The sequence below is a fragment of the Cetorhinus maximus genome, chromosome 17 (genome assembly GCF_964194155.1).
Source record: "Cetorhinus maximus chromosome 17, sCetMax3.hap1.1, whole genome shotgun sequence".
NCBI classification, from domain to species: Eukaryota; Metazoa; Chordata; class Chondrichthyes; order Lamniformes; family Cetorhinidae; genus Cetorhinus; species Cetorhinus maximus.
In genome coordinates, this window is record NC_135895.1 from 48366 (window position 1) to 64007 (window position 15642).

The 15642-nt window shown below is 46.2% G+C and overlaps 1 protein-coding gene across 1 annotated transcript in view; it reads right to left on the minus strand.

Annotated features, from left to right (window-relative positions):
• The window catches only part of LOC144692807 (cilia- and flagella-associated protein 45-like), a 92627-nt gene that overhangs the window by 31161 nt on the left and 45824 nt on the right, over positions 1-15642 (minus strand). Inside the window, exons 7-8 of the mRNA XM_078561882.1 lie at positions 12784-12913; positions 11590-11736 (exon numbers count right to left, since the gene is read on the minus strand). Of these exons, the coding sequence (XP_078418008.1) occupies positions 11590-11736; positions 12784-12913 (277 nt within the window). The remainder of the gene's footprint in view (positions 1-11589; positions 11737-12783; positions 12914-15642) is intronic.

A 15642-nucleotide genomic window follows, 5' to 3' on the forward strand; every position in this document is an offset into this window, starting at 1 on the left:
GGTGCCCAGAACTGTACACAATATTCCAGCTGAAGTCTGATGAGGATCTTGTATAAGTTCCGCATAACCTCCCTGCTCTTGTATTCTATGCCCCTATTAATAAAGCCCAGGATACTATATGCTTTATTAACTGCTGTCTCCGCATATCCTGCCACCTTCAATGATCTACGTACATATACACCCAGGTCTTTCTGCTCCTGTGCTCCCTTCAAAACTCCACCCCTTATTTTATATTGTCTGTTAATGTTCTTTCTACCAAAATGCATCAGTTCTCCGCATTGAACTTCATCTGCCACCTATCTGCCCACTCCACCAACTTGTCTTTGTCCTCTTGAAGTTCTACACTGTCCTCCTTGCAGTTTACAACACTCCCAAGCTTTGTATCATCCACAAATTTTGAAACTGTCCCCTGTATACCAAGATCTAGATCATTAATATATATCAGGAAAAGCAAGGATCCCACTACCAACCCCTGGGGAACTCCACTACAAACCTTCCTCCAGCCCGAAAAATATCCATTGACCATTACTCTCTGCTTCCTATTTTTCAGCCAATTTTGTATCCACATTGTTACTGTCCCTTTTATTCCATGAGCAATAACTTTTCTCACAAGTCGGTTGTGTGGCACTGTGCCAAAAGCCTTTTCAAAGTCCATGTAGACCACATGTCAACAGCATTACCCTCATTGATCTTTTCTGTTACCTCTTCAAAATACTCCAGCAAGTTAGTTAAACACAATTTCCTCTTTAGAAATCCATGCTGGCTCTTCCTTTTCACCCCATATTTTTCCATGTGACTACTAATTCTATCCCAAATAATTGTTTCTAGAATCTTGCCCATCGCTGCAGTTAAACTGACTGGTTTGTAATTGGCTTATCCTTACAACCTTTTTTGAACAAGGGCCTAATGTTTGCAATTCTCCAGTCCTCTGGCACCTCCCCTGAGTCTAGGGAAGACTGAAAAATTATAGCCAGTGCCCTTGCAATTTCTACTCACTTCTTTCAATATCCTTGGATGCATCTCATCCGGTCCCGGTGCGTTGTCAACTTTCAGTACCAACAGCCTATTCAACACTTCCTCCTTATAAATTTTGAACCCTCTTAGTGACAGAGTTTCCTCATCTTTCACCATGGCCTGGGTAGTATCTACCTCCTTGTCAAAGACGGATGCAAAGTATTCACTTAATACCTCAGCCATAGCCCCTTCATCCACGTGTAAATTCCCTTTTAGGTCGCTAATCGGCCCTGCTCCTCCTTTTACCACCCTTTCACTATTTATATGCCTATAGAAGACTTTGGGATTCCCCTTTATGTTGGCTGCCAGTCTTTTCTCATAATCCCTCTTCGCTTCTCTAATATGCTTTTTCACCTCCTCTCTGAGCCTTCTGTATTCCTCTTGGTTCTCAATTGTATTTTCTACCTAACACCTCTTCACGATCAACTACATGGCCAATTTATGTGTCATATGCAAATTTCCCCATCATACTTCCCACATTTATGTCCAAATCATTAATATATGCAATAAACAGCATACTGAGCCCTGTGGAACACCACCAGAAACCATTTTCCATTTGCGAAAACATGCAAGGAAATTATTACATGCAGCTGCGGATTTAAGTATAGGAAACGTATCATCTGCATACCAGAAATATGCGAGGGGTAGGATGTTAGGTGTCATTCCATCGAAGAGACGTTTCTCATGGAACCCAATAAAGATGTTTGCGAGAGCTAGGCCTAGAGAGGGTCCCATGGCAACACCATCTATTTGAGCATACATGGCATCACTAATTCCTCAGTGGATCTTTTACTGTGAGATTACATGATTCTAGATCTAAAATAGCATTATTACTAATTGGTTCCACAGTATATTGCTCCAGGAAACTATCATTAAAAGATTCTGCAAACTCATCTTCTGGAACACTCTTGCCAATTTGATTGGTCCAGTCTACATGAAGGTTAAACTTCCCCACAAGTATTACCTTTGTTAACTGCTCCAATAATTTCTTGTTTAGTGCTCTGTCCAACAGTATAACTACTGTTAGGAGGCCTATAAACTACTCCCACCAGCGTTTTCTGGCTCTTGCTATTCCTAATCTCCACCCCTACTGATTCTACTTCATGATCTTCCGAGCCAAGATCCTTCCTCACTAATGTCTTTATGAACTTATATACATACGAACATACGAATTAGGAGCAGGAGTAGGCCACTCGGCCCTTCAAGCCTGCTCCGCCATTCATTAAGACCATGGCTGATATTGTAACCTTAACCCCACATTCCTGCCTACCCTGGATATCCTTTCACCCCCTTGTTAATCATGCATCTATATAGCTCTGCCTTAAAAATATTCAAAGACTCTGATTCCACCACCTTTTCAGGAAGAGAGTTCCAAAGACTCATGACCCTCAGAGAAAAACATTTCTCCTCATCTGTCTTAAATGAGCGACCGCTTATTTTTAAACAGTGACCCCTAGTTCTAGATTCTCCCACAAGAGGAAACATCCTCTCCACATCCACCCTGTCAAGGCCCCTCAGGATCTTAAAGGTTTCAATCAAATCCCCTCATACTCTTCTAAACTCCAGTGGATACAAGCCTAACCTGTCCAGCCTTTCCTCAAGAGGAAACCCACCCATTCCTGGTATCAGTCTAGAAAACTGTCTCTGAGCTGCTTCTAATGTATTTACATCCTTCCTTAAATAAGATCACCAATACTGTACACAGTATTCCCGTTGTGGTCTCACCAATGCCCTGTACAACTGAAGCATAACCTCTCTATACATTTGGAATCAATTCCCCTCACAATAAATGATAAAATTCTATTAGCTTTCTACTTACTTGCAGTACCTGCATACTAGCCTTTTGTGATTCATGTGCTAGGACACCCAGATGCCTCCGAGTCTCACAGCTGCATCTTTTACAATCAGGGCTACCCATCCTCCTTTGTCATTCTGTCTATCTTAACAAAATATCACAAATGCTAGGATGTGTATTTTCCAACCTTGCTTACCTTGTAACCACGTCTCTAATGCCGATTAGATCTAAACCATTTATTTCTATTTGTGCCACCAGTTCATCTATTTTATTGACAGGTTTGGATAAGATAGACAAGGAAAATCTGTTCCCATTAGCTGATGGTACGAAGACTAGAGGACACAGATTTATGGTACTGAGCAATAGATGCAGGAATAATGTACGGAAGAACTTTCTGACACAATGAGTTATAGCAACTTGGAACTCACTGCCCTTCCATTTTGGAAGCGGAGATGATGAATGGTTTCCAAAGGAAATTGGATAGGCACTTGAAGGAAATTGCTCCACAGAGAGCTGGCATCAACTCGACGGGCTGAATTTTTAAAAATTCATTCATGGGATGTGGACTTCGCTGGCTGGACCAGCATTTATTGCCCATCCCTAGTTGCCCCTGAGGAGGTGGTGGTGAGCTGCCTTCTTGAACTGCTGCAGTCCATGTGGTGTAGGTACACCCACAGTGCTGTTAGGAAGGGAGTTCCAGGATTTTGACCCAGCGACAGTGAAAGAACGGCGATATATTTCCAAGTCAGGATGGTAGGTGGCTTGGAGGGGAACTTCCAGGTGATGGTGTTCCCATCTATCTGCTGCCCTTGTCCTTCTAGATGGTAGTGGTCATGGGTTTGGAAGGTGCTGTCAATTCCTGCAGTGCATCTTGTAGATGGTACACACACTGCTGCTACTGTGCTTTGGTGGTGGAGGGGGTGAATGATTGTGATTGTGAATGTGGTGCCAATCAAGCAGGCTGCTTTGTCCTGGACAGTGTCAAGCTTCTTGAATGTTGTGGGAGCTGCACTCATCCAGGCAACTGAGGAGAATTCCATCACACTCCTGACTTGTGCCTTGTAGATTATGGACAGGCTTTGGGGAGTCAGGAGATGAGTTCCTCATCACAGGATTCCTAGCTTCTGATCTGCTCTTGTAGCCACAGTATTTATATAGCTAGTCCAGTTCAGTTTCTGGGTGTTGATGTTGATAGTGGGGGATTCAGTGATGGTAATGCCATTGAACGTCAAGAGGCGATGGTTAGGTTCTCTCTTGTTGGAGATGGTCATTGCCTGGCACTTGTGTGTTGCAAATTTTACTTGCCACTTGTCAGCCCTAGCCTGGATATTGTCCAGGTGTTGGTGCATTTGGACATGGACTGCTTCAGTATCTGAGGAGTCGCAAATGGTGCTGATCATTGCGGAATCATCAGTGAACGTCCCCACTTCTGACCTTATGATGGAAGGAAAGTCATTGATCAAGCAGCTAAAGATGGTTGGGCTGAGGACACTGCCCTGAGGAACTCCTGCAGTGATGTCCTGGAGCTCAGATGACTGACCTCCAATAACCACAACCATCTTCCTTTGTGCTAGGTATGACTCCAACCAGTGGAGAGTTTTCCCCCTGATTCTCATTGACTCCAGTTTGGCTAGGGTTCCTTGGATGTTATACTCAATCAAATGTGGCCTTGATGTCAAGGGCAATCACTCTCACCTCACCTCTGGAGTTCAGCCCTTTTGCCCATGTTTGAATCAAGGCTGTAATGAGGTCAGGAGCTGAGTGGCCTTGGCAGAACCCAAACTGGGCGTCAGTGAGCAGGTTATTGCTAAGCAAGTGCCACTTGATAGCAATATCAAGTTGATGACCCCTCCCATTACTTTACTGATGATCGAGAGTAGAATGATGAGGAGGTAATTGGCCGGGTTGGATTTGTCCTGCTTTTTGTGTGCAGGACATACCTGGACAATTTTCCATATAGCCGGGTAGATGCCAGTGTTGTAGCTATACTGGAACAGCTTGGCGAGGGGAGGGGCAAGTTCTGGAGCACAAGCCTTCAGTACTATTGTTGGAATTGTGAGTGCCCATAGCCTTTGCACTATTCAGTGTCTTCAGCCGTTTCTTGGTATCACGTGGAGTGAATTGAATTGGCTGAAGACTGGCATCTGTGATGCTGGGGACTTCCGGAGGAGGCCGAGATGGATCATCCACTCGGCACTTCTGGCTGAAGATTGTAGCAAATACTTAAGCGTTATCTTTTGCACTGATGTGCTGGGCTCCTCCATCATTGAGGATGGGAATATTTTTGGAACCTCCTACTCCAGTGAGTTATTTAATTGTCCACCACCATTCACGACTGGATGTGGCAGGACTCCAGAGCTTAGATCTGATCCGTGGGTTGTGGGATCGCTCAGCTCTGCTTACCACTTGCTGCTTATGCTGTTTGGCACGCAAGTAATCCTGTGTTATAGCTTCACCAGGTTGACACCTCATTTTTAGATATGTCTGGTGCTGCTCCTGGCGTGCCCTCCTGCATTCCTCATTGAGCCAGGGTTGACTCCTTGGCTTGACGGTAATGCTAGAGTGGGGGATATGCCGGGCCATAAGGTTACAGATTGTGTTCAAGTACAATTCAGCTGCTGATGGCCCACAGCACCTCATGGGTCCCCAGTCTTGAGTTGCTAAAACCGTTCGAAATCTATCCCATTTCGCACGGTGGTTGTGCCTCACAACATGATGGAAGGTATTCTCAATGTGAAGATGGGACTTCGTCTCCAAGTCTGTGTGCAGTGGTCATCCCAGTGCAACTCCCTCCCGACCATATGCCACTGTGCCGCCGCCTCTGCTGGGTCTGTCCTGCCAGTGGGACAGGACATATCCAGGGATGGTGGTGTCTGGGACATAATCTGTAAGATATGACTCCGTGAGGATGACTGTGTCAGGCTGTTGCTTGTCTAGTCTGTGAGACAGCTCTCCCAATTTTGGCACTAGCCCCCAGATGCTGGTAAGGAGGACTTTGCAAGGGCAACAGGGCTGAGTTTGCCATTGTCGTTCCCGGTGCTGAGGTTGATGATGGGTGGTCTGTCTGGTCTCATTCTTTTTTTGAGACTTTGTAGAGGTTTGATAGAACTGAGTGGCTTGCTAGGCCTGTTCAGAGGGCATCTAAGAGTCAACCACTTTGCTGTGGGTCTGGAGTCATGCGTAGGCCAGACCAAAAATGGGCATCAGATTTCCTTCCCTAAAGGACATTAGTGAACCAGATGGGTTTTTACAACCATCATAAGAACATAAGAAATAGGAGCAGCAGTAGGGTATTTGGTCCCTCACGCCTGCCCCGCCATTCAATAAGATCATGGTAGATCTGCCCCAGGCCTCAACTCCTCTTAGCCCTCAACTTCTCCATATTTCTAAAATCTATCGACCTCCTCTTTAAATACTTTCAGTGATCGAGCCTCCACGACTCTCCATGGTGGAGAATTCCAGACATTCACTGCCCTCTGAGGGAAGAAATTCCTTCGCATCTCAGTTTTAAATGTGTCTCCCCTTATTCTGTAACTATGTCAACCTAGTTCGAGATTTCCCTACTAGTGGAAACATTATCTCAACGTCTACCCTGTCAAGACCCCTCAGAATCTTGTACGTTTAATTAAGATCACCCCTCATTCTTCTAAATTCTAATGAATAAAGGCCTAACCTGTTTAGCCATTCTTGACAAGTTAACCCCTTCATCCCAGGATCAGCCTAGTGAATCTCTTTTGAACTGCCTCCAATGCCAGTATATCCTTTCTTAAATACGGGGACCAAAACTGTACACAGTACTCCAGGTGCGGCCTCACCAACACCCTGTACAGTTCTAACAAGACTTCCCTATTTTAAAACCCCAACCCCGAGCAATACAGGCCAAAATTCCATTTGCCTTCTTAATTACTAGCTGCACCTGCATGCTAACTATTTGTGTTTCATGCACAAGAACACCCAGATCCCTCTGTGCTGCACTTTTTTGGGGTCTCTCTCCATTTAAATAATAGTCTGCCTTTTGATTCTTCCTGCCAAAGTGCATGACCTCACACTTTCTTCCGTTAAACTCCATCTGCTAAGTTTTCGTCCACTTACTCAACCTGTCAATACTTCAATCAACAATGCTTTTATGGTCATCATTAGGCTTTTAATTCCAGAATTTTTTTTTATTCGTTCATGGGATGTGGGTGTCGCTGGCTAGGCCAGCATTCATTGCCCATCCCTAATTGCCCTTGTTCAGAGGGCATTTAAGGATCAATTACATTGATGTGCATCTGGGGTCACATGTAGGCCAGACCAGGTAAGGACAGCAGATTTCCTTCCTAAAGGGCATTAGTTAAAAAGGTGGGTTTTTACAACAATCGGCAATGGTTTCATGCGTCATCAGACTTTGAATTCCAGACTCTTTATTATTGAATTCAAATTTCACCATCTGCCATAGTGTGATTCAAACTCATTCGGGTCCCCAGAGCATTACCTTGGGTCTCTGAAATACTAGCCAGTGACAATACCACTATGCCACCACCTCCTCAGCAACAATACCACTACACCTCCTTCTGTGCACTAAAAGACTCCTCCCCTACTTCCCTGCCCACTTTGTGTTTCTGTGTCTCTGTGCGTCTGTCTCAAACACAGAATCACAGTGCAGAAGAGGCCCTTCGGCCCATCGAGTCTACACCGACACGTGAGAAACACCTGACCTACCTACCTAATCCCGTTTACCAGCACTTGGCCCATAGCCTTGAATGTTATGACGTGCCAAGTGCTCATCCAGGTACTTTTTAAAGGACGTGAGGCAACCCACCTCCACCACCCTCCCAGGCAGCGCATTCCAGACCATCACCACCCTCTGGGTAAAAAAGTTTTTTCCTTACATCCCCCCTAAACCTCCTGCCCCTCACCTTGAACCTATGCCCCCTTGTGACTGACCCTTCAACTAAAGGGAACAGCTGGTCCCTATCCATCCTGTCCATGCCCCTCATAATCTTGTACACCTCGATCAGGTCACCCCTCAGTCTTCTCTGCTCCAACAAAAACAATCCGAGTCTATCCAACCTCTCTTCATAACTTAAATGTTTCATCCCAGGCAACATCCTGGTGAATCTCCTCTGCACCCCCTCCAGTGTAATCACATCCTTCCTATAATGTGGCGACCAGAATTGCACACAGTAGTCCAGCTGTGACCTCACCAAGGTTCTATACAACTCCAACATGGCCTCCCTACTTTTGTAATCTATGCCTCGATTGATAAAGGCAAGTGTCCCATATGCCTTTTTCACCACCCCATTAACATGCCCCTCCGCTTTCAGAGATCTATGGACACACATGCCAAGGTCCCCTTGTTCCTCAGAACTTCCTAGTGCCATGCCATTCATTGAATACTTCCTTGTCAAATTACTCCTTCCAAAGTGTATTAACTCTCACTTTTCAAGGTAAAATTCCATCTGCCACTTATCTGCCCATTTGACCATCCTGTCTGTATCTTCCTGTAGCCCAAGACACTCAACCTCATTGTTAACCACCCGGCCAATCTTTGTGTCATCCACAAACTTACTAATCCTACCCCCCATAGCCCCTACTCATAGCCATCTATGTCGTTTATATAAATGACAAATATTAGGGGACCAAGCACAGATCCCTGTGGTACGCCACTGGACACTGGCTTCCAGTCACTAAAGCATCCTTCTGTCATCACCCTCTGCCTCCTACAACTAAGCCAATTTTGAATCCACCTTATCAAATTATCCTGTATCCCATGTGCATTTGCCTTCTTTATAAGTCTCCCATGTGGGACCTTGTCAAAGGCTTTGCTGAAATCCATGTAAACTACATCAACTGCACTACCATCATCTACACACCTGGTCACCTCCTTAACAAATTTGACTGAATTTTTTGGGCATGACCTCCCTCTAACAAAGCCATGCTGACTATCCCTGATCAAACCTTGTCTCTCCTTCAGAATTTTCTCCAATAGTTTCCCTACCACTGACGTGAGACTCACTGGCCTGTAGTTCCCGGGCTTATCTCTACAACCCTTCTTAAATAGCGGAACCACATTAGCTGTTCTCCAGTCCTCTGGCACCTCCCCCGTAGCCAGAGAGGAATTATAAATTTGGGTCAGAGCCCCTGAGATCTCCTCCCTTGCCTCCCTCAGCAGTCTGGGACACAAATCATCTGGATCTGGAGATTTGTCCACTTTTTAGCCTGCCAACACCTCCAAGACCTTGTCACTCCCTGTATCAATTTGCTTAAGAACCTCGCAGTCTCTCTCCCCAAGTTCAATACCTTCATCCTCATTCTTTTGGGTGAAGACGGATGTGAAGTATTCATTCAACATTCTAGCAATGTCCTCTGGCTCCACCCATAGATTGCCCCCTTGGTCCCGAATGGGCCCTACTCTCTCCCTGGTTATCCTCTTCCCATTGATATACTTATAGAATTTCTTGGGATTTTCCCTACTTTTACCAGCCAGAGCTTTCTCATATCCCCTCTTTGCTCTCCTAATTGCTTTCTTAAGCTCCACCCTGCACTTTCTGTACTCCACTAATGCCTCTGCTGATTTGCTTCCCTTGTACCTGCTAAAAGCCTCTCTTTTCCTTCTCATCGTAACCTGAATATCTCTGGTCATCCATGGTTCTCTGGGCTTGTTACTCCTTCCTATCACCCTAGAGGGAACATGTTGAGCCTGTACCCTCCCCATTTCCTTTTTGAACACCCCCCACTGTTCCTCTGTAGATTTCCCCACAAGTAGCTGTTCCCAGTCTACCTTGGCCAGATCCTGCCTTATTTTACTAAAATCCACCCTCCCCCAATCCAAATCATTTTTTTTGCAACTTTTCGATTTCTTTGTCCATGACAAACTTAAACTATAACATGTTGTGGTCGCTATCACTAAAATGCTCGCCCACCACCACCTCAGCCACCTGTCCGGCTTCATTCCCCAGAATTAAGTCCAGCAATGTACCGTCCCTTGTTGGACCCTCTACATATTGACCTAAAAAGTTCTCCTGTCCACATTTCAAGAAATCCATTCCATCCAAGCCCTTAACACTATGTCTATCCCAATTAATGTTGGGAAAGTTGAAATCACTTAATATAATTACCCTATTGTTATTGTTTTTACACACCTCCACAAGCTGTGCACATATTTTCTCCTCAATTTCCCGCTGACTATCTGGGGGTCTATAATAAACACCTAATAACGTGAAACAAAAATAGAATTACCTGGAAAAACTCAGCAGGTCTGGCAGCATCGGCGGAGAAGTAAAGAGTTGACGTTTCGAGTCCTCATGACCCTTCCGCAGAACTGAGTAAAGTTAGGAGAGGGGTGAAATATAAGCTGGTTTAAGGTGGGTGGGTGGGTGGGGGGGGGGGAGGTGTGGGGGTGGAAGAGACGTTGGTGGGGGGGGGGGCGGTGGTTGTAGGGACAAGCAAGCAGTGATAAGAGCAGATAATCAAAAGATGTCACAGAAAGAAGGAACAAAGATGTGTTAAAGGTGGTGATATCTAAGAGAATGTGTTAATTAAGAATGGATGGTAGGACACTCAAGGTACAGCTCTAGTGGGGGTGGGGTGGAAAGACTGAGGGCATTACAGATTTAAAAATAATGGAAATAGGTGGGAAAAGAAAAATCTATATAAATTATTGGAAAAAACAAAAGGGAGGGGGAAGAAACAGAAAAGGGGTGGGGATGGGGGAGGGAGTTTAAGATCTAAAGTTGTTGAATTCAATATTCAGCCCGGAAGGCTGTAAAGTGCCTAGTCGGAAGATGAGGTGCTGTTCCTCCAGTTTGCGTTGGGCTTCACTGGAACAATGCAGCAAGCCAAGGACAGACATGTGGACAAGAGAGCAGGGTGGAGTGTTAAAATGGCAAGCGACAGGGAGGTTTGGGTCTTTCTTGCGGACAGATCGCAGGTGTTCTGCAAAGCGGTCGCCCAGTTTGCGTTTGGTCTCTCCAATGTAGAGGAGACTGCATTGGGAGCAACGAATGCAGTAGACTAAGTTAGGGGAAATGCAAGTGAAATGCTGCTTCACTTGAAAGGAGTGTTTGGGCCCTTGGACGGTGAGGAGAGAGGAAGTGAAGGGGCAAGTGTTGCATCTTCTGCGTGGGCATGGGGAGGTGCCATAGGTGGGGGTTGAGGAGTAGGGGGTGATGGAGGACTGGACCAGGGTGTCCTGGAGCCAACACATTCTCTTAGATAATATCACCACCTTTAACAAGTCTTTGTTCCTTTTGTCTGTGACATCATTTGATTATTTGCTCCTATCACTGCTTGCTTGTCCCTACAACCACCACCCCCCCCTCCTTCTCTCCCCCCTCCAATATTAAACCAGCTTATATTTCACCCCTCTCCTAACTTTACTCAGTTCTACGGAAGAGTCATGAGGACTCGAAACGTCAACTCTTTTCTTCTCCGCCGATGCTGCCAGACCTGCTGAGTTTTTCCAGGTAATTCTATTTTTGTTTTGGATTTCCAGCATCCGCAGTCGTTTTTTGTTTTTACCTAATAATGTGGTTGCCCCTTTTTTATTCCTAAACTCTACCCACAAAGCTTCATTCGATGCCCCCTCCAAGATATCATCTCTCCTTACTGCAGTAACTGACTCCTTAACTAATAATGCAATGCCTCCTCCTCTTTTACCCCCTCCCCTGTCTCGCCTGAAGATTCCATATCCTGGAATGTTGAGTTGCCAATCCTGCACCTCCCTCAACCACGTCTGTGATGGCTACTATATCACACTCCCAGGCCCCTCTCTCTTCTCCACTGTCATCGCCTTTTACCATCTTGGCGTCCTGGAATTCCCGAACTTTCTGGTCGGCCTGCCGGTCTTGCTCTTGCATCAGCTCCTGATGTTGCTGCACCTGTTCATTGGACTCTTTGATCTCCTGGTGCCTCCTCCTCTGTTTTCGACGCTTCTCCTGCAAGTTCTGTGCATGGGACAGGTTATTGAGGAGAGGGGAAGAGCAATTCGAGGGGATAAATGGTGAGGTTTTGAGGTGGGAAAGGGAGGAGAGGCAATTGATGTGAGAAGGACATTGTTGGAATGGGAAGAGGGAATGAGATTAGTGGGAGGGAAGGCAAAGAGTATGGAGGTTCAGAAGGGCTGGGGAAGAAGAAACAGAGAAGGTAGAAAGAGGGGAGTGGAGGAGGGAGGAGAGATGAAGGGGGTGAGTGGAGAGGAGCAGAGGGGAGGATAGGGAAGAAGGGGCAAGGGATGGAGGGATTGGCAAACGGCGCTATAGTGAGAGGGGGAGGGAGAGGTGGGAGGAATAGAAGTGGAGGGTTCAGATAGAGGGAAGGGAAAGAGATGGAGGAGGGTAGGAGGACAGGGAGAAAGAGGAAGGTGAAAAGGAGGAGCGGGAGACAAGGTGGGAGGGTAGAGGGGACAAGTGGGAGAGAAGAGTGAGAAAGGGGAAGAGGGAGGGGTGAAAGGAGGAGAGGGAGAGTGTGAGAGGAGAGTAGGAGGAGGGAGTTTGGAGGGGTGAGAAGGTGAGACGGTGGGAGAGGAGGAGGGCGGGGGAGTGGGAGGAGAGAGGGGGAGTTGGAGAGAAGAAGGGAGGAGAGGAATGGGGAGAGTTGGGGGAGCAAAGGAGAGGCAGTGAGCAGGAGATGGGGAGAGAGGGAGGGGGTGGAGTGGGAAAATGGGGACCGGACAAAAAGAGGACAATGAAAGGGGGAAGGGGCTAAGGGAGAGAGGGGAGGATCATGGGAGGGAGAGGAGAGGGGGTGAATTGGAGCAGAAAGTCGAGGGTTAGGAGGGAGGGGAGTGAGGTTTGATTTGATTCCTCTTTTTAGCAATTCTCCCAGGTTCATTCTTGTACTCTCACATGCTTTCTCTTCCTCTTTCACTCTTACTTTCGCTCTTGCTCTTGTTCTTTCGCTCTCTCACTCAATCTCACTCTCACTTCCTGCTCTTTATTTTCCACTCAAGGTCTGTGACTCTCGCACTTGTTTGCTCACTCTTGCTCTCTCACCTCCAGATCTTCCTGCTGCATTTTCTCCATTGCCTGAACTCTCTCCGTCGCCTGCAATGCTTTATGTTCCAGTTGCAACATCCGTTCTTGTTCCCTCTCCTCAATCTGCTGAATGACGTGAGCTTTGGCCCTGAGACAACAAATGGCAGAATTAGACCCAATTATTCCCTCCTGTCCTCTCTTTCCCATCCTCTTTCTTTCTATATTTGTTTCCTCCCTCCTCTCCATGTCTCTGTCACTGTCTTTCCCTGCCCTCTCTCACTGCATCTCAGCCCATGTCCATTCTCTGCCTCTCTTCCTCTCGCTCTCTCTCTCTCTAGCCATCTATCTCAGGCTGCCTGTTTGTTTCTCTCTCATTCCCTCTGGCTGTCTTGCTCTCTCACTTTGCCCTTAGTCCATGCCTCACTCTCTGTCTTGTTCTCTTAGTCCTCATCTCTCTCTTTGTTCTTTCTTTCTCTCCCTCTCTCTGTCTTGTTCTCTCAGTCTGTCTGTTTGTCTCAGTCCATGCCTCACACTCTCTCTCTCTCTCTCTCTATCTCGCTCCCTCTTTGCCTCGCTTCCTCTCTCTTGCTCCCTCTCTGTCTTGCTCCTCCTTCCTCTGTCTCACTCTCACCCACTCTCCCTCAGTCCAAGTCTTGCCTTCTAACTTGCTTTCTCAATCTGTATCTCCAGAGTCACAGAGTTATACAGCACTGAAACAGGCCCTTCGGCCTATCATGTCTGTGCCGGCCATCAAGCACCTATCTAGTCTAATCCCATTTTCCATCACTCGGCCCATAGCCCTGTATGCTATGGCATTTCAAGTGTTCATCTAAATACTTCTTAAATGTTGTGAGGGTTCCTGCCTCTATCACACCTCCAGGCAGTGTGTTCCTGATTCCAACCACTATCTGGGTGAAAAAATTCTTCCTCAAATCCCCTCTAAACCTCCTGCCTCTTACCTTTGTTAGGGGGGAATATAGGGGTACATTAAGAACTTACTGAAAGGGAATGGACCACTTAAAATATCCAAGCAGCCAGTGCCTGCAAGTACAGTTAAAGGCCAGGCTGGACAGAGAGGAATCTGAACCTTGAACACCCTCCGAGCCTATGACCATCAGCAAGGCCAGGCCGAACAGAAAGGAATGTAAATATGATAGATTGGGTGTCTTAGGAGTCAGACCAGAGTCTTAGGTTGAAAAACAACAAAGATTGGGTCTGTTTATAGCAGATAGGGAAAGAACAGATGGTCCTAGTTGAGATAGGAGGGAAGGTCTCCGCCGGGGGGGAAAGTAGGGAAAGATGATGCCTGTACCTTGGTACCTTTGTTACTAGAGAGATGTCTGTTTAATGTAAACCTATATGTTGACGAGGTCAGAATCTGGAAACTGTTCTTGTATGTGATCAATAATGTATAAATATGATGAACACTTGTAGTTTAGCAAAGTACTGTCTAAAGCTGTATTGAGATGGTGCTCTCCTTGCAATTGCTCAAATAAACGATCGAAACCTGTACCTGAGACTCCTGTGGTCCGTTTATCAAAGACACCACAACACCTTAAATTTATGCCCCCTGGTTATTGACACCTCCGCTAAGGGAAAATGTTTCTTCCTATCTATGCCCCTCATAATTTTGTATACCTCTATCAAGTCCCCCCATCAACCCTCTCTGCTCAAAGGAAAACAACCCTAGCCTATCCAGTCTCTCTTTATAGCTGAAATGCTCCAGCCCAGTCAACATCCTTGTGAATCTCCTCTGTACCCTCTCTAGTGCAATCACATCCTTCCTATAGTGTGGTAACCAGAACTGCACACAGTACTCCAGCTGTGGCCTAACTAGCATTTTACAAAGCTCTGACATAACCTCCCTGCTCTTACATTCTATGCCTCAGCTAATAAAGGCAAGTATCACTTAGGCCTTCTTAACCACCTTATCTACCTGTGGTGCTGCCTTCAGAGATCTATGGACATGTTTGAGACAGGATAGAGAGGGATGTAGAAGAGGTGGGGGAGTTGCACTGCTGGTTAAGGGGAATATCACAGCTGTACGACAGGAGGGCACCTCGGTGGGCTCATGCAGCGAGGCAATATGGGTAGAGCTCCAGAATAGGAAGGGTGCAGTCATAATGTTGGGGGTTTACTATAGGCCTCCCAATTGCCGGCAGGAGATTGAGGAACAGTTATGTAGGCAGATTTTGGAAAGATATGGGTTGTTGTGGTGGGTGATTTTAACTTTCCCTATATTGACTGGGAATCATTTGTGCTAGGGGTTTGGATGGTGCAGAATTTGTAAGGTGCATCCAGGAGGGCTTCCTGAGACAATATGTAGATAGTCCAACTACGGAAGGGGCAATACTGGACCTGGTATTAGAGAATGAACCTGGCCAGGTGGTTGAAGTTTCAGTAGGGGAGCATTTCGGGAAAAGTGACCATAATTCAGTAAGTTTCAAGGTACTGGTGGATAAAGATAACAGGAGTCCTCGGGTTAAGGTGCTTAATTGGGGGAAGGCTAATTATCACAATATTAGGCAGGAACTGAGGAATCTAGACTGGAGGCGGATGTTTGAGGGCAAATCAACAACTGACATATGGGGGGCTTTCAAACGTCAGTTGATAAGAATTCAGGACCGGCATGTTCCTGCTAGGATGAAGGATAATAAGCATGGCAAGTTTCAGGAACCTTGGATAACAAAGGATATTGTGAGATTAGTCAAAAAGAAAAGGGAAGCATTCGTAAGGGCAAGAAGGCTGGGAACAGATGAAGCCCGTGGAGGATACAAAGAAAGTAGGAAGAAACTTAAGCAAGGAGTCAGGAGGGCTAAAAAGGGTCATGAAAAGTCACTGGCTACCAGCATTAAGGAAAATCCCAAGGCCTTTTAT